Source organism: Hemiscyllium ocellatum, chromosome 13, assembly GCF_020745735.1.
Source record: "Hemiscyllium ocellatum isolate sHemOce1 chromosome 13, sHemOce1.pat.X.cur, whole genome shotgun sequence".
NCBI classification, from domain to species: domain Eukaryota; kingdom Metazoa; phylum Chordata; class Chondrichthyes; order Orectolobiformes; family Hemiscylliidae; genus Hemiscyllium; species Hemiscyllium ocellatum.
In genome coordinates this window covers 30295153-30314945 of record NC_083413.1, presented here as the reverse complement: position 1 = coordinate 30314945, position 19793 = coordinate 30295153, and the positions used below count along the sequence as shown (strand labels likewise).

The 19793-nt window shown below is 40.4% G+C and overlaps 2 protein-coding genes across 3 annotated transcripts in view; one reads left to right on the top strand and one right to left on the bottom strand.

Annotated features, from left to right (window-relative positions):
- alg3 (ALG3 alpha-1,3- mannosyltransferase) overlaps positions 1 to 4921 on the bottom strand; it is a 35213-nt gene extending 30292 nt beyond the window's left edge. The window contains exons 1-3 of the mRNA XM_060834679.1: positions 4693 to 4921; positions 1814 to 1913; positions 511 to 658 (exon numbers count right to left, since the gene is read on the bottom strand). Of these exons, the coding sequence (XP_060690662.1) occupies positions 511 to 658; positions 1814 to 1913; positions 4693 to 4873 (429 nt within the window). The 5' untranslated portion in view covers positions 4874 to 4921. The remainder of the gene's footprint in view (positions 1 to 510; positions 659 to 1813; positions 1914 to 4692) is intronic.
- A 336-nt stretch (positions 4922 to 5257) lies between these two features.
- ece2a (endothelin converting enzyme 2a) overlaps positions 5258 to 19793 on the top strand; it is a 281571-nt gene continuing 267035 nt past the window's right edge. Inside the window, exons 1-2 of one of the 2 annotated variants that reach the window (XM_060834107.1) lie at positions 5258 to 5461; positions 6079 to 6250. In XM_060834107.1, the coding sequence (XP_060690090.1) occupies positions 6091 to 6250 (160 nt within the window). In that variant the 5' untranslated portion in view covers positions 5258 to 5461; positions 6079 to 6090. Of the gene's footprint in view, positions 6251 to 19793 lie in introns of both variants that reach the window. The other variant, XM_060834106.1, reaches the window with a different exon arrangement.

Genomic DNA, 19793 nt, shown 5'->3' with positions numbered 1-19793 from the left:
AACAAATAAATTAGAATGAGAAGTAGAAGGGCTCCTGATTTCAGCTAATTGCCTATAACATGTTTAAACTTCCCTGGTAATTGCAGTGGAGTCAGCTGTATCTGACTTGTGCTGGTTTTGACGCACAATTCCACTCTACATTTTAAATTCAAATATCATTTTATTAGACTTCAGGAACAATTTTTTTTAAAAGTGGGTACTTTCATAGCATGGTATGCACATGACAATACAGGAGTTAAGTTGATCAAAATAAAAGAGAGAACTGTGTATGCTGGAAATTGAAAACCAGAACAGAAAATGTAGTAGAAACTCAACAGGCCTGGCAGTATTTGTGTACAGAAAACAGAGATTAACATTTTGAGTCCACTGACACTTCTTCAGATTGGAGAAGAGTCAATGAATTCGAAACATTGACTTTGTTTTCTTTCCACAGATAGTAAGTTGATCAAATCTTTGTATTAAAGAACAACGATTCCTTCTATATTATTATACTTCCAATATGCTGCTCACCTTTTTTGTATGATTATAAATCCTGAAGACCAGCAGCAGGGTAATGAGGTAGAAGATGGCAAAAATATACTGTCCAAGGTGGATGTTTACTCCACGATCTGTGATGTAATACAGCACCGCAAAGATATAAACAAACCCAGCAGGATATCTGTGCAAAGGATAGCAAATAATATTCCATGAGTTAATGTGAGAATCTCTACAATTACATGTGCTGTTCTGCACCTTTAGCAGTACCATGTAACAAAAAAAACACATTCAAATGTTGTTCTAACAATTGGATGGAAATATTCCCACTGTGCTCACAATCAGGTAAGTAGGTCACCAAAACTGATTGCCTTTCACGAGCTGAGAAACAGCAAGTGCCTCTCCTTACCATTCTATTATCACTGTTGTAAAACACAGATGTAGAGAATTAGCAATTACAGCTTTAATGACATCTGCACCCATGTTTTCAGTAGATACTGGCTGCTTGTGGTCACACTAAAAAAAATGGCTGCTCAATAGGCTATTGGTGCTTACAGGACCATACCTTATTCTGAGTTACTGTCCTTGGGATAAGCAGAGCAACTAGCTCATGGTTACTCTAACAAATATTAGAAATATAGAAAGACTCAAAAGAAATACAGTACTGAAACATCATTAGGAAAGATATATTTCCATGCTAACAAGAAACTTTTATTTATATAACCAAGAGCAAAGTCACTCACTTGAAAATTTCAAAAACAAAAAGCTGAAATTCTGAATGTACTCTCCACGGAAATAATAATAAAAAACTGAAGTTTCCATGTAATAACAACCGCTGGTAATGTGATCTATTGCAACCCAAAAGTAGACAGCTGCAGCTCTATCACCTGCAATTATTTTCCTAACTAGACATGCAACTCTTTCCCAAGGTCAACATTCTTGCCAAGCCCTCTCACAAGTGTATCACTATTACTAACTGGTGTGACTTGGGCCTTGGTTTATCAGTCACTGACTGAGCTCCTCGTAAACTCTATCCAGGTGTGAAAGGTTGCCAAGTAGCAGCAAGACAATTTTCCCACAGGCTAAGTAAGATGCCCAATCACTCTGACTCAAATATATTGTCAAGTAACTGGTTATGGAATATGGCTGATAGGGGTTTTCAAGAGTGCATCTATCAATGAGGTGGGGTGTGAAGAAACGATATTCAGAACGTCTAAAAAAATTCATTATATTTATATTGAAAAAAAAACAGCCCTGCAATAATCAGAAATCAGCACATGTGGACCGTTGTTCGAGCAGACAATTAACTGTTATATTGAATTCTTCGCTCAATACTTACACAAGAGGTCCAGTGTCACCTTTCAACTGCGTGTAGTCATATGTTCCATTAATCACACCTTCCACTTCATCCATATAGGCTCTCCAATCAATTTCTGTGTCTGAAAATACAGGAGATACTTAGGAACAGATTTTTGCAAACAAGATGGGTAACTTGAGTTTGGAGACAATTTGAAACTTTAGTAAAAAGCCTCACTTGTTGACACAAGTGCAGAGAAGTGAAAACTTTGTTGATTGACATGTTTACGTTGTTCCAATAAGATTTTGTATGATCTCTTGACAGTGGCTCAATATTTATTTGCACAGTTTGAAGAGGTTCCAACAGCTCAAAACATCTGTTTACGCCTTGAAACAATGTCCCTCTAAGCTGTGCTATAATTCTATAAATCACTGCTAGAGGCCTGTGCAGCTGGTTAAAAAAAAAATTAGAGGTAAGACTGCTTTCAAGATCAGACTGATTAGTGTTTTGAGGAAAATTGTCCAGCTTTGCTGTGCATAAAAAAAAGCAGGAAAAAAATCTAACCCAACCAATTATTGCCTCATCCGTCCACTCTCTATCAAGATGTCTTCAAGCTGCAATAATCTGCTCAGTGACATCCAGTTTGGGTTCCTCCAAATCTAATTATAAGATGATGCTTTCTTGTTCTAGAATCACCCAGTAAAGGAGTATGTGATGACCTTGATGTTTTTCCAACAATAAACAATGGTTTCATGGTCATCATTAGACTGTAATTCCATTTTGTATTGGATTCAAATGCCACCATACTCCTAGGTCCCCAAAATATTACCTGGGTATCTGCATTAATAGGCTAGCAATAATATCCCTAGGCCATTGTCTCCCCTTAAAGATTAAAAGACTGCACACTTCAAGTTGTTTCTTTTTTGGGTCATAAAAGCTGATTGATATTGCATTAACATTGTTATACATAAAAAATCAGAAAAATCAAGGCCAGAAGGCAGGATGTAAATACTGCAGAAGAAATTACACAAAAGAATGCAAGTTCAGTTTGGAGAAAAATTTGCGCTGACTGCAACTTGCTGAATAATTTTGCATTTAAGCGTTCAGTTAGAAAGAGGCAATGCAAGACTATAAAGATAGTTGCTGCAGCAGAGAGGTCAGCCAATAGTGGTGGGTTCTGACAGCAGGTAGCAAAAATGCATGGTAGCTGGAGATTCAGCACCAACCCTTCCTCTACACATCATACTCCAGCATTTTTGTCACCTACAGTCAGCCCCACCACCAAAAATATTTCCCTCCCCATCTCTATTTGCATTCTGCAGAGACCATTCCCTCACTGATTCCCTCGTTAGGTCCACGTTCCTCACCAAACCACCCTCTACACTTGGCACTTTCTCCTGCCTCCGCGCGAAGTGCAAAACATGTGCCCACATCTCCTCCCTCACCTCTGTCCAAGGCCTTAAAGGGTAATTTCAAATCGTGCAGAGATTTTCCTGCACAGCCTCCCATCTCATTTACTGCATCCATTGCTCTCGATGTGGTCTCCTCTACATCAGGCAGAGGGAGCACCAAGCCACACAGCAGTTCAGAGAACATCTCTGGGACACTTGCATCAAACAACCCCACTACTCAGTGGCCAACCACGCCTTCTCACACTCCCTCAAGAACATGTAAATCCTGGACCTCCTCCATTGCCAAATCAAAGCCGCCTGCCAACTGGAGAAAGAACACTCATCTTCTGCCTCGGGACCTGACAACCACCACAGCTTCAACACTGACTACCAGTTTCCAAATCTCCCCACCCACCACTTCATCCCAGATCCAACCCTCCAACTCCACACCACCCTCTTGACCTGTCCGACTTGTCCATCTTCTTTCCCACCGTCCCCACTGATCTTTCATTATCACCTCTCACCTGCATCCACCAATTGCCTTCCAGCCCACCTACCCCATCTCCCATCACCATATGTCCTATTTATAACTCCGCTCCCTTTCCCCTCCACAATCCTGATGAAGGGCTTATGCCTGAAACACTAGCATTCCCGCTGTGCTTTTCTTCCCAGCGCCAGGCTTTTCGACTCTGAGCTCCAGTACTCACTTTCTCTTACTCAGCACTTTTGCACATCAGGACCACCTGATGAAGAGGCAGCGCCTCGAAAGCTACTGTTACCAGATAAACATGTGATTGTGTGATTTTTTAACTTTATTCAGCGCTGGCCAAGTAGAATTCTTTCTGCCCGAAAAGAAACCCGAACAGGCGAGCCGCTAAAGAAGGGAGTACTCAGCAAAGGGACAACTCCTACAGTCTGGATTGGCAGCATGGTAGCTACGAAAGGTCCTATAACATAAGGATCGCAATAAAACTTTCAAGATAGTCGCCGTCTTGTTTAATTTTTTTTGATTAAGAACCGGGGAGGCTGCAGATCAGAAATAAAAGCAGAAACTGCTGCAACCGTGACTGCTGTGGGTTTCCTCCAGGTGCTCCGGTTTCCTCCCACAGTCCAAAGATGTGCAGGTCAGGTGAATTGGCCATGCTAAATTGCCCGTAGTGTTAGGTAAGGGGTAAATGTAGGGAAATGGGTGGGTTGCGCTTCGGCGGGTTGGTGTGGACTTGTTGGGCTGAAGGGCCTGTTTCCACACTGTAAGTAATCTAATCTAATCTAAGAAAAAGTTCGGCAGCACCCAGTTCTGAGGAAAGGTCGCCGGAGCCCAAACATTAACTCGGATTTCTCTTCACACATGCTGCCAGAGCTTTCGCAGCGACTTCTGCTTAATGTGTTGTTTTTATTTTGTTTGGATTTCACGGAGCTCTCAAGAGCGATATCGATGGACTGAGTCGGCAGCCTCCCTGCCCGAAACACTCAGCGTACGCCCTCCTCCCGCCCGCCCAGCCGGCCGCCGCTGCCACGTCCAGCACTCACAGGGCACTTTCCGGATGACCCACAGGTTGACCCAGATCTCGGCCAGCCAGAGGCAGGCGGCCACCGGCAGCGTGTACTGCGGCCGGAACAGGAGCCAGCGCTTCTCCTGCCACAGCATCCCCAAGTAGGCGAGGCCGCGAGCTCGGCCCAACGGAGCCGCGCGGGCCCGGGCTTTCAACATCCTCCCTCCGTCCGTCCGTCTGTCTGTCCGCGCGCACCGGCTGGTGGTGGCGGCGGCACCTTTACCCTTTCACCTCTCACTCGCCCCGCCCCCCATTTCAAACACAAACCGCCGTCTCCCAGGCACGCGCCGGGAGAATCTCACCTCGTCGTATTAACATTTCCCCCGCTCGCTCATCGTTAGCGCGGACGGAGTCTTTTTACATTCAGGATTTGTTTCTTTTTTTTTGGCGGCGTGGGTGGATTTTTAACAAAATAAAACTGAGGTGCTGCAGGATAAAGTTCCGGGTGGATCACTGCTTCCCCGTGAATTTAGTCTGACATTCAGCTCGGAACGCTTGTTGATCGCCGCCGGTTTCCCGGGGGCGTATTTTCGGGTGGGGACGTACTCTGCCTGGGATAGCACTAAGTTTGAACTTTCCGACTGCCTTTTAATGCGCCCCGGATATCATCACAATAAAGTTTAGGAGTGTGAACAAATAAACTAAAGCCGGTTCTGTAGAGAGAGGGTGTCCCCTCCTTTGTGGAGACGGACGCAGGAAGAGGGAGAGTCAATGTGGGTGTGATCTGGGCCACGGACAGGAGAGAGGTAGGGGTTGAGAGTAACTCAATCAGGGCTTTAGAAATAGGCAGGAAACCCTGGGCGGGAGGGAACAATTATCTCTGTGCTAATGTGAGGCAGTAACCTGCTATAACAAAACAAACACGTTTCAGACCTCTTGTCTTAGGATAACAGGAGACTGAAATACAGCCTTGAGCCAGTGGGACAATACAGCCTGAAGGGCAGGAACGACAGGAGTCTGATTCAATCTGATCTGGAGTGGGAGGAGGGGGCTTAATTTAGACTCACAAGGATGAAAAAAACTCTAAATTAAACTCGAGTCTGGTTTGCAATAACATGGGTGGTTGGGGTCTTTCATAATTGCCCAAAGGGAGAGGGATCTGGTCTGGAAGGATAGGAATGACCGTGCCACGTTGAGTTCAAGTGAAGGCGAGCAGGGTAACAAGAATTCGATAAACCTTTACTAAAACATGTCACTGCCAGGGAAAAAAGACCAACGTAATCTGGACTAGGAAAGTGGGAGAAAGTGACCCGATCTTATTTAAGTTGCGGAGAGGGTGGTATTAATGCAGAAAGGATTTGAATTGAGTCCGGACTTGTGTGCTAAGAGATTAATGTTGAATATCCCTTTAACACCACTGAAGATTGTTTAGAAAATGGATAATTTGCCAATAAGTAATTCGCGATACAAGGATCGGAATTACTGGGATGAACGCTATCACCACGAGGAGACCTATGAGTGGTTTGGTGCGTTTTCACGTTTTGAGCATTTGCTGAAGGAGGAGATTCAGACTGATGAAACCATCCTGGTCTTGGGTATGTTTTCAATTCAACTTTTCAGGTCTCCTCATGGTGGGGCTTGCTATAGCAAAGTGGGGGAAAAAAACGTTCAGTTGTTCGTTCTCTTGTCCGTGACCTTGGAAGTTTTAAAAACTATTTAATGATGTTGAAGCTACATAGGTTAATACCGTTTCACAAAAGCAAAATATGGCAAATTCTTGAACCCTGAAATGAAATGGAACATGCATGCAAAACTACTGAGCAGTTACAGCAGCAGTGGAGAGAGAAATGGGTTACCATTTCAGATCTGTGGCCATTCATCAAAACTGGGGAAGTTTAGAAATGCACGCGTACACTTTCATTTATTGAAAAAAATATTTTAAACTTTTCCTGCCACATTCCACGTTGACAGGATAATCTGTGCTGTAAATATTACATAAATAAAAATCGAAAAGTACCGCGGATGTTAGAAACAAAAACAGAAAGTTTTGGAAAAAGCTTAGTAGTTTGGCAGCACCTATAGAGTGGTCTGAGGATGGGCCACTGGCTCCGAAACGGTTAACTCTGATTTCTCTCCACAGATGCTGCCAGACCTGCTGAGCTTTTCCAGCAATTTATGTTTTTATGTTTGTAATTATGCGCTTCTAAACATACTTCTAGGAAAAATTACATCACATCTGTCAGTCCAAGATTATAGAGAGTGGTACTTTTATGTTTCAGACTTTAAAATTAATTCTTTGCTGTTTGATAACCAATGGGTAGGCCAACTATTTTATCCTAATGCTGTATTTTCATATTATTTTGGTACATGTCATGGAATACTGTTAAGAATACTATAACAATAGCAGCATGTGCTTAAGGAACATGGTTCTAGTTCTCTGGTACAATATAAATGTCCTAGACTGCTTCATGGCATTATAAAGCAATATTGACTGACCCATGTAAGGATATATTTACGTAATTGGTATGAAACTGAGAAATTTTAAGCAGCATCTTAAAGTAGGCAGCCAGACATGTAGAAAGGATTTGGAAGGAGATTTCAAAGCCTTGGACTTTGGTAATTGAAAGCATGCTGACCGTGGAGATGGTTTAAAAAGCCAGGATTGGAAAAGTGCAGACATCCTTCAGGATTGTAGGCTAAGAAGTTCACAGATATGGGGAAGTTGAGACTGTGAAATTTGAAAATAAGTATCATAAGTATACACTTTTAATAAAGGGAAAATACTACAGTTGCTAAAAATGTGAAATAAAACATACTGCCAAAACTGCTGAGTTTTTAATTTATCTATTCCAAGAGAAATGAGCTCATGTTTGGAGATCAATGATTCTAACGTTTAACTGACTTTACATAACTGGGATTCTGTGTAGGTTTGTGAGGATGAGTATTAAATAAATAGAATGTGGTACAAATCCAGATCCAAGCAACAGAGTTTTGGATTATCTCAGGTTTAAAAGGGTGGTCAGTGGGATAAAAGCTGACGTAGAATAATAAAGTCCAGAGATACCAGATGAATGAGGGCTCTAACAGTAGACAAGGTGAGCAGGGGCAGTTTTAAGCAATATGATGAGGTGGAAATAGACAATCTTTGAAGCAATGGATATCTGGACAAAAGCTTGGAGTCAAACTTGAGAACAAAGTTACAAACTAGTTAGAAAACCATTTTGTGCTCTTTGTCAATTTATTTTGCTGCATTTCTAATGTAAGAGTACATGTATAATAAAACAAGTAAAATGAAATATGCTGGAAATCTTGAGTTTCTCTTTTATTATGTAATAAAACAAATATTAACTTGAGTTCTATCAACAAGTTAAACCCTCAGACATTGAACAGATCTGCCAAAATTTCCATAGTTTTTTTTAATTTTAGAAACTAATTTGTTTGCGGGTATGAAAAAAAAATAAGCAATTGTGATAATTAGTAAAACTCTACATAGTAATACACCAACAACCAAGCTTGTTTTTTTGTCTGGGTTCACTAACTTCATAGAATCAAAGAATCATAGTTCACATGTACACCTTTCAGCCCATCTTGGCTCCTGAAAGAGCTACCCTGTTCGTCCCTTCTCCAATCCTGACTCTGCAGCCTTTTAAATTCATCACTTTCAAATATATTCCAAATCTCTTTTAAAACGTTCTATGGAACATCTGTCTCCCAGGCAGCACATTCCAAATCCTAACAACTCCGTATAAAGAAGTTACTCCTCATTTTGTTTCTAGCACTTTTGCTGACAATCCTGAAATTATGACTCCCAAATTAGATGTGCCAGCTAATGAAAACCAAATATCCTCCTTTCCTCTGTCAAAATTGATCATAAGTTTGAACACTTCAGAAAGATCACCTCTTAATCCTCTCTGGTCCAAGAAGAATAAGCCCAATTTCTCTAATCTTTTATCAAAAATCCCTTATTCCTGGTATCATTCCCAGTAAATCTCCTTAGCACTGTTTCCAAGTCTTTAACATTCTTACTGAATTAAGGTGCCCAGAATTGTACACAATACTCTAACTGTGGTTTAATCAATGATTTGTCAGGGTGCAGCATCACTTCCTTACTTTTATACTCTATACCTCTATGTATAACCCCAAGGATCCTATAAGCCTTCTTAACAACTGTTGCAACTTGCTTGGCCACTTGAGAATTATGCAGTTGAATCCCGAGGCTCCTTTGTTCCTGAACTCTCTTCAAAGTCACACCAGTGAGTCTGTATTATTTCTCGGTGTTTATTCTACCAAAATGCATTACCTCACATTTCTCAGGATTGAAATTCAACTGCCAGGTGTCTGCCCATTTAATCAACTTGCCAATTATCATCTGAAAATTTAGAAAGTTTGCCCTATACTTCCATCTCCAAATCATTTATAAAAATCAGAAAAAGCATGAGTCCCAACACCTATCCCTGGAGGACACCACTTTGAATGCATCTCAAGTCTGAAAAATGCCCATCTGCCCCCCTCTCTTTCCTATCTTGTGGTCAACTTCTATTCCATGCTGCAAAGAAACCAACAATCCCAAACATTTCTAATTTTCTAAATAACTTACTGTGTGGCGCCATTTCAAATGCGGCCTTAAAGTCCAAATATACAACATTTACAGCACTGTCACCCACTGCCTGTGGCATTTTTTTCAAAGGACTCAATTAAATTTGTCAGACATGACTTGCCCTAGACAAAGCCATGTTGGCCGTCTAGTATTAACTTATTTTTCTCTAAATGTATATTTATATTATTCCTTATGGCTTCCATCAGTTTTCCTACTATTGACGTTTGTAGTCTCCTGGCTTATCCTTTGCCCCTTTCTTCAGTAACCTCCACTAGCCATTCACTGGGAGAGTTGTTTTGCCTATGAGAAGGAGAAAGTGAGGACTGCAGATGCTGGAGATCAGAGTTGAAAATGTGTTGCTGGAAAAGCGCAGCAGGTCAGGCAGCATCCAAGAAGCAGGAGAATCGACGTTTCCTGAAGAAGGGTTCATGTCTGAAACGTCGATTTTCTTGCCTATGAGAAGGCAAAGAAGTAATGGTTTTTTTTATTGTTTGCATAATGTGAATGCTACTTGCTAGGTTACAGTTTATTGAACATTTTTACTTGCCCTTGAGAAGATAGAAGATTTTCAGAGCTCTTGGCATGGGAATTCCACGATTTTGACACAGGGACAGTGATGGAACAGTGATTATGGTTCCATGGTGTGTGGTTTGCAGGGGAACCTGCAAGTGGAGAAGTTCCCATGCATCTACTGCCCTTTTCCACAAGATGGTGGAAGCACAGGTTGTTGATGCTGAAGGTGCTGTTGAAGGAGCTTTGGTCATAGAGCCTGAGGAAACAGTATATCAATGGAAAGAAAAACTTTTATCAGAAAGCCAAAAGAACTGGAACCAGACAATATATAAAACATTTCCTGGAATGATTTGAATCTGAACTTCTTGTGAAATATTTAAAACTATTGAAGCTAGGAAAATCAGAAGGAGATGATGGAGTTCCTGTTGAATTGATAGAAGGACTCGAGGGTAACAAGATAATTCATTAAAATGTAAGGAAGTATTATAATATTATTGGTTATCCCTCACAGACAATGTTTTCCATGTGTGCAAAATAGCAAAAGTCAATTTGAGATCTGCAGATTTTGTGGCATGTAAGACATTTTTCTCATACACGATATCTAGTTCAGTATTATTCATTAGGTCATAGCTGGCTTTTGCTGCTTTTTTTTACTCTTTGTTCTGTCATCGTTGGATCTCAGGATAATGTGATCCTTCCCACTTAATCTACCTCCATCTGTTTTGATCAAAGCCATAGTCTAAATCTAAATTGATGTCAATGTTGCATTTTTAAAATATTAAAACAAAAGCCATGTACAACAGATGCTGGAGACCTGACAATTGCAGAAAATGCTAAAGAAATGCAACCAGACTGATAACATTGATGCAGAAAGAAAGTGTTAACATTTCAAGTCTACAGAATCCCTGGAAAATGTGGATATGGACCAGTAGAGTGATGATGTTTAACAACTTAGTTTTAAAATTGGCTCTTAGGATCAGCAGAATGTGAAGCCTTGAGATATGCTGAAATGAGTGGAGAACCTCCCCTTGAGGAGGACCACTGTTATTTGAGAAAATATACCTTTTGGGAAAAATGCAGTTTTAAATAGGTTTGTACAAGTAATTGCAACTTTACAACTTTAACTGTAGAGGGCAGTCATGTAATTCAGGAAAATGTGTTTTAAATTTTTCCCTCTGTATTTTACAATTTTATTCTCTTCTCGCTTTCTTTCTGTTCTTCATTACTTCTGGGCCAATGGCTGTATATTTTGATCCATTTAGAGCATGCAAGCTTCCCCATATTCAGAGACAAATGATTTGATTTGATTTATTATTGTCACATACCAAGTTATAGTGAAAAGTATTGTTTTGCATGCTAATCAGATAAATCATACCTCATGTAAGTCTACCAGTGTATTGGAACGGAATACAGAATATAGTGTTGGAGCTACAGTGAATGTGCAGAGAAAAATCAACTTTAAGATATGAGAGGTCTGTTCATAAGCCTGAGAGCAGCTATTTGGCATTAAATGAACAAAGTCTCTGAGGTTCATTGATGTGGGCATGGCTGTGTTGGACAGGGGTGAACAAAGTCAGAAGTCACGCAATACCAACAGGTCCAACAGGTTTATTTGGAATCGAAGCTTTCAGAGTGCTGCTGCTTCGTCAGGTGAAGTGACAAAGCGAAGTTTTGTTCCAAGGCTTGGAGCCCAGAGTTGGGACAATTTTCCACTTCACAAACCTGATCTGAAAGAATTTTGGATTTTTATTCTGAGGGCTTAGAGTCTATGCAATCTATGGTGGGAGTGACTCTGGAAAGACTAGGGAGACGGCCTAAGGAGGAGGCCTGCATGACTGCACCAGTATTTTGTCAAAGATAGTTTTAAAATGCGATAAAGCAAAGGATAGCCCTCACTCCTCAGTTCCCCACACACCACGAAGGTCATTCACTCCTACTTCATGCCCTGCACTTAGCCCCATGTCTGATCATACCCTCAATAAGAACCTATGCTTAGTTCACATTTATTACATTCTCCACTGACTTTTCATGCCACTTCTGTACTAACTTCTCATAGCCCTTTCATTGTCAACCAGTACCTTTCTCGCTCTACCCTGTGGTCCCGAAAAACTCGATGCCAACTTAATGGTAATTCATTCTAAGCTAAGCTTCTACCAACATCCTTTGCCCTTATGCCAACCTCACCAACACATGCAGTATTCACCATGCATAGTTCTCAAGACCCATGAGATAAAATTCTTGTGTCTGTTGGAGAATTTGCTGTTAAATGCAAAAAAAATGATAAAAGCATTCACTGCATTTAACCTATTTTAATTAAATACAAAAACAAGTATTGGAATACCTAGTACCAGTTCAAAGAGTGTATACGCACTTGGGGATATCAAAATGTGACCTGAAAGGTACCCAACTGTGCAAAGGGAAGGTTGTAAAATCAATGTTGCAATCCTAATCTTGCAACGAACCCTCAAGCATATGTCAACAGAAAGGATAAACATGTTTGTTTTTAAAACAACAGAAATCTTCTTCAAAATTTCAATGGGCGAGTGTATTAAATGCAACGAGACAAATCTTTTTGAAAGTTCCATTGGTGGTTCAGGTTTGTAGTTTCCTTTGGAAGATCTGTCAACAGTTCAGACTCTCAAATATCTTTGAGAGCTCTACTGACCGTTTCCTTTGATTGTTCTCTTGGCAGTTCCATTGAATTTATGCACTCTTAAATCCATATTCATGTCTACTTTTAACAATCTCAAAGGGCACATTACCTCTCCCAAATGATACATAACTTGTAAAATTCTTCTGTGACCGTAGCTTTGCAGTATTTAAACCCTGATCTCACTAAGTTTAATCTGCACTCATTATATTTTGCTGACTTTGTCAATGAAAATCAGACATTACTGGAGGCAGCTGATGTGTTACTTGGGCAACTGGCTCAATGAACCAGGATGAGTAATCTGGAATCCAGCCCCACATAAAAATAATATATGCTGCCTGGATTCCAGCCTCTGGAACCATAATTGTAACAAAGGAGAGCTCTTCATTGTTGTGAAAATATGGGTATTATCCTGTGGATGAAATGCCAATGAACTGCCACCAGGGGTCAATACTGTACTGCATTTATTAACAAACTCTCAAAAGTAGCTAGTTGCAGTAAAATACAATTGTATTCTTGGCGTAGACCTTCTAACAGGTGGAACCACATAGTTGTATTTTTTTATCGCAATTATTTTTGGTTGTCATAATTCATTTTAGTATGGTTCATTAAATCCACAAACACATTTTAGAAATACTCAAATGAATATATTGTACCTTCACAGAAATATTGAAGGAATGCTGAATCATCAAAAGTGTAAATGCAGGCAGTGACTTTTTTTTCCCTGGGGTCTACTGTATTTTTACTTTTTCCGTGACAAATATTGTGCCTTATTTTTTGGTTAGTATGTATTATGCTTTGCATCTGAATGCAAAATTAGAAAGCTTGAAAAACACTGCAAGGCAAGCCAAGTATTGGTTAAAAGCTTCTCAAAACATGTTTGAGTCTTTTCAAACAAGCATTGAATAGTGCAATTGTTGTAGTCTTTAACAACTGAAATGTTTGTAGAGTTCTCATAATGAATGGTCTGTAAGTATCAGTATCCAAAATTAGTATTTTATTGCAGATATTCACAGTGAAAGACACCAGCTACACATCAGAACTTCGAGAGTTAGGGGGCAGAGGTGAATATAGTCACCATAACTAAGGAGAAGATGCTGGGGAAGCTGAAAGGTCTGAAGGTGGATAAATCACCTGGATCAGATGGACAACACCCCAGAGTTCTGGAGTTGATTGTAGAGGCATTGGTGGTGACCTTTCTGGAATCGTTGGAATCATGGAGGGTCCTAGAGGACTGGAAAATGGCTAATGTGACCCTGTTTAAGAAGTGGGGAGGCAAAAGACAGGGGACTACAAGCCAGATAGCCTGATCTTAGTCATTGGTAAGATATTATAGTCCATGATTAAGGATGAGATTGCAGGATAATTGGAAGTGCATGGTAAAATAGGGCACAGTCGGCATAGCTTCATCAAAGGGAGATAATGCCTGAAAAAAAGTTAGAATTCTTTGAGGAGGCAACAAGCAAGTTAGACAAAGAAGATCTCATGGACTTGATCTATTTGGATTTTCAGAAGGCCCTTTGACAAGGTACTGCACAAGAGGCTGCAACAGGGATGGACAGGACCGGCAGCTGAACGTTCCAGGATACAAATGCTACAGGAAGGATAGAAAGGGGACAAGAGAAGAGGGGGAGTGGTGTTTTTGATAAGGGATGGTATTACTGCTATACTTAGGGAGGATATTCCTGAGAATACATCCAGGGACGTTATTTGGATGGAACTCAGAAATAAGAAAGGAATGATCACATTATTTGGATTGTATTATAGATCTCCTAATTGTCAGCAGGAAATTGAGAAACAAACTTGCAATGAGATTTCAGTTATCTGTAAGAATGAAAGGAGGTTATGGTAGGGGATTTTAACTTTCCAAACATAGACTGGGACTGGCATAATTTTAAAGGTTTAGATGGAGAGGAATTTGGTAAACCTATACAAGAAAATTTTCTGATTCAGTATGTGGATGTACCTACTAGAGAAGATGCAAAACTTGACCTACTCTTAGGAAATAAGGCAAGACGGATGACTGAGGTGTCAGTGGGGGAGCAGTTTGGGGCCAGCTCCCCCACAAACTTTACTGTTTTAAAATAGTGATGGAAAAGGATAGACCAGATCTAAAAGTTGAAGTTCGAAGTTAGAGGAAGGCTATTTTTTATGGTATTAGGCGAAATCTTTCAAAAACTGATTGGGGGCAGATGTTCGCAAGTAAAAGGACAGCTGGAAAATGGGAAGCCTTCAAAAATGACAATAAGAGTCCAGAGATAGTATATTCCCATTCAGGTGAAAGGAAAGGTTGGTCGGCTTAGGGAATGCTGGATGACTAGAAGAATTGAGGTTTTCATTAAGAAAAAGAAAGAAGCGTGTTAGGTATAGACAGAAGAGATCGAATGAATCCTTAGAAGTGTATAAGGGCAGTAGGAGTATACTTTAAGAGGGAAATCAGGAGGGCAAGAAGGGAACTTGAGATAGCTTTGGCAAATAGGGTTAAGCAGACTCCAAAGGGATTTTATGAATACATTCAGAACAAAAAGGTAACTAGTGAGAGAATAATGCCCCTCAAAACTCAGCAAGGGAGCCCATGTGTCGAGCCACAGGAAATGGGGGAGGTACTAAACGAGTATTTTGCATCAGTGTTTACTGTAGAAAAGGACATGGAAGATATAGAATGTAGGGAAATAGATGGTGACACTTTGAAAAATGTCCATATTACAGAGGAGAAAGTGCTGGATGTCTTGAAATGCATAAAAGTGGATAAATCCCCAGCACTTGATCAGGTGTACCCTAGAACTCTGTGGGAAGCTGGGGAAGTGATTGCTGGGCCTCTTGCTGAGATATTTGTATCATCATTAGTCACAGGTGAGATACTGGAAGACTGGAGGTTGGGTAACGTGGTACTGCTACTTAAGAAAGGTGGTAAGGACAAGCCAGGGAACTATAGACCAGTGAGCCTGACATCGGTGGTGCGCAGACAGTTGGAGGGAATCCTGAGGGACAGGATTTACATGTATTTGGAAGGGAAGGACTGATTAAGGATCGTCAGCATGGCTTTGTGCGTGGGAAATCATGTCTCACAAACTTGTTTGAGCTTTTTGAAGAAGTAACAAAGAGGATTGAAGAGGGCAGAGCGGTTGATGTGATCTATATGGACTTCAGTAAGGTGTTCAACAAGTTTCCCTATAGGAGATTGGTTAGCAAGGTTAGATCTCGTGGAATACAAGGAGAACTAGCCATTTGGATACAGAACTAACTGAAAGTAGAAGACAGAGGGTGATGGTGGAGGGTTGCTTTTCAGACTGGAGGCCTGTGACTAGTGGAATGCCACAAGGATCGGTGCTGGGTCCACTACTTTTCAACATGTATATAAATGATTTGAATATGAACATAGGGAGGTATAGTTAGTAAGTTTGCAGATAACACCAAAATTGGAGGTGTAGTGGACAGTAAAGAAGGTTACCTCCAATTACAACAGGATCTTATCAGATGGGTCAATGGGCTGAGGAGTGGCAGATGGAGTTTAATTTAGATAAATATGAGGTGCTGCATTTTGGAAAAGCAAATCTTAGTGGGACTTATACACTTAATGGTAATGTCCTGGGGAGTGTTGTTGAACAAGGAAACCTTGGAGTGCAGGTTCGTAGTCCCTTGAAAGTAGAGTTGCAGGTCGATAAGATAGTGAAGAAGGCATTTGATATGCTTTCCTTTATTGGTTAGGGTATTGAGTATAGGAGTTGGGAGGTCATGTTGCGACTGTATAGCACATTGGTTAGGCCACTTTTGGAATATTGTGTGCAATTCTGGTCTCCTTCCTATCAGAAGGATGTTGTGAAACTTGAAAGGGTTCAGAAAAAAAGATGTTGCCAAGGTTGGAGGATTTGAGCTACAGGGACAGGCTGAATAGGCTGTGGCTATTTTCCCTGGAGCGTCAGAGACTGAGGGGTGACCTCGTAGAAGTTTATAAAATCATGAGGGCATCGATTAGATAAACAGACAAAGTCTTTTCCTTGGGGTGGGGGAGTTCAAAACTAGAGGGCATAAATTTAGGGTGAGAGGGGAAAGACATAAAAGGGACCTAAGGGACAAGGTTTTCACGCAGAGGGTGGTGTGTGTATGGAATGAGAGGAAATGTTGGAGGTTTGTACAGTTTAAAAGGCATCTGTGTGGATCTATGTATGAGAAGGGTTTAGAGGGATATGGACGAGGTGCTGGCAAATGAGACTAGATTAGGTTAGGATATCTGGTCTGCATGAACGAGTTGGACTGTTTCTGTGCTGTACATCTCTATGACTCTATAACTCATGGTGTTTGGGGCAAGGTATTGGCATGGATAGAGGATTTGGTGACTGGTAGAAGGCAGAGTGTGTGATGAAGGTGTCATTTTCAGGATGATAGCCAGTGACTAGTGGAGTTCTGCAGTGTTCCGTGTTGCGACCACAACTCTTCATGTTATGCATTAACAAAGTGGACATAGCAATAATGCCCTAATTTCCTAAATTTTCAGATGACACAAAGATAGGTAAAGGGAAAGGTAGCATTGAGGACGTGCGAAGGTTGCAGAAGGACTTCAACAGTCTAGGAGAGTGGGCAAAGAAGTGGCAGATGTTATACAATGTGAGGTCATACACTTTGGTAGGAAGAATAGAGGCGTAGACTATTTTATGAATGGGGAAAGGCTTGGAAATCTGAAGCGCAAAGTCAATTAGTAGTCCCATTTCAGGATTCTCATCATGTTAACATGCAGGTTCAGGTGGCAATTAGGAAGGCAAATGCAATGTTAGCATTCATTTCAAGATGGACAAAATACAAAAACAGAGATGTACGTCTGAAGCTGAATAAGGCTTTGGTCAGTTTGAGTCCAGTATCTATGGAAAAATGTGTTAGGGTTGGAGGGGATCCAACAGAGATTTACAAGATGAAGTGCTTGTCATATGAGGAGCGGTTGAGAACTCTGTACAGAATGGAGTTTCGAAGGATGAGAGTGCATATGATTTAAACTAACTGAATACTAAGGGGCATGGATATTGTGGACACAGTGCAAATGTTTCCACTAGTAGGAGAGACTAGCATCCAAAGATGCAGCTTCAGGTCCTTTAGAACTCAGATGAGGAGGAATTTAGCCAAAGGATGGTTAATCTGTGGGGGCCGTTGCCACAGAAGCTAAGTCATTATGACAGAGATAGATAGGTTCTTGACTGGTAAGGGGCTCAAGGATTATGGGGAGAAGGCGTGAAAATGGGATTGAGAAACATCTGATGAAGGGCTTATGCTCGAAACGTCGAATTCTCTATTCCTGAGATGCTGCCTGGCCTGCTGTGCTTTGACCAGCAACACATTTGCAGTTGAGAAACATGTCAACCATGATCAAAGCAAACTTGATTGTCATACAATCATGAAGTCATACAGCACAGAGATAGACCCGATGGTCCATCCCAGTCCATGCAGAGCATAATCCCAAACTAAACTAGTCCCAGCTGCCTGTATCTCTCCAAACCTTTCCTATTTATGTATCCATCCAATTGTCTTTTAAATGTTGTGATTGTACCCGCATTCACCACTTCCCCCAGAAAGTTCATCCCACATTCAAATTACCCTCTGTATAAAAAAATTGCCCCATGTCTTTTTTTAAAACCTCTCACCTTTGAAATGTGCCCTCTAGTCTTGAAATTCCCATTTTTAGGGAAAAGACAACCACCATCAACTTGATCTAGACCTCATTATTTTATAAACTTCTGACAGGTCACCTTTCAACCTCCTACACTCCAGTTAAGAGTCCCAGGCTATCCAGCCTTTCTTTATAACTCAAACTTTCCATATCTGACAATACCCTGGTAAATCTCTTCTGAACTCCCTCCAGCTTAATAATATCCTTCCTATAGCTGGACAATCAGAAACTGGACACAGTATTCCAGAAGAGGCCTCACCAACGTACTGTACAACCTCAACATAACACCCCAACTCCTTTACTCAAATGGCCTACACTTCTGCTCCTATATCTTATGATCTTATTTGGTTAATGTGGCATGTTTGGTAATCCTGGCAAGCCAAAATCATAAAATTTAAGGATTAATCATAAGAGAAGTAAATATCGAGGAGAATTTAACAATCAGAAGTGATATTTGGTCTGTGTTTTCAATAGTCTCAAAGAAGCCTTGAATAATGCCAGTACAGGCAATGTAACTTGAGAACAAGGTGGTAGTAATTAGTTGTGATTGATGATAGTCTTTCAGAATTTCACAACTTTATCAAATGTTATGAAAATCTTGGAATGAAAAAGTATAAAATACAAATCATTTTCACTTTTTTAAAAAATTACTCTTATGTTTCCTGTTGATTCATTATTCCTGCTACAATGTACTTGTTGAAAATATGCTTCAGTGTTCCCACAGAACTTTCACACAAAGTGAATATTTTGGGCAGCACTGTCATTAATTTGTACTAGCCTATATTTTGTGTCAGGACATTACTTTTTGAGAAAATATACCATTGTCACTAAGTCATTTAACAGTTATCTGCTGAAAGCTGTAATCTGAAAAGTAGCTGAAAATATCTAGGAAGGAACAGCTGGATCCAATTCCGTTCAGATGAATGAGATTGAATTCTAATTAATAGAGAATTGGGTTGAAATGAAAACAGGCATAAAATTCTGGAAATCTCTAACAAAATAAGTTCTCAAAGATGGATTTACTAAGAAATACTTCCAAAACCTGAAGGCCATCTTGGCTTGAAGATTCCCAAACTTACCCCAAAGAATGGCAAGGAATCAAAGAAACAGATTTGTAAATTTTTGAAGTCAAATTAATTTTCTTTCAATATTGAAGTTCGTTAATTTCCTTTTATTTGTGACTTGCTTGGCTATAGAAAGAACTTATAAACCTGCCGTTTCCCTTGCCCACGTTTTAACTATTTGATCATTTCTTTTTGTTGTTAATCGACTTCATTAATGTAAAGTGTCTGAAATGAACATGGTTCCTTTGCTATTGTCTCAACCTGAACTTGAAGTTTTGCATTCTGTTATGCATAACTGAACTTTAAACCCTTAGTTCTAGTCAATACCAAAGAGTACTAATTTCCAGTGAAGCCATAATCTGTTCTTTAGTCAATTCTGGGCACAAGCGTTTCAACATCTTTCTTACTGACATCTAATGCAGCATCCTCCAACCTTTTCTCAAAGATTTAGTTCTGCTTGCTTATCACACCTTGCTGACCTTTAGTGGATGCATGGTCTTACCGATGTTTTGAATTTATTATGTTTACATTTAGATCCCTTCATGACTCTGAAACCAGTAGCCTGATATCCCACCTGTACATTTAAATCTTTTGGTCTTTCAGTTACTTTGACTTCTATCTCTGAAAGGCCCCTCTACATCTCTTCTCCCTTCTTGCA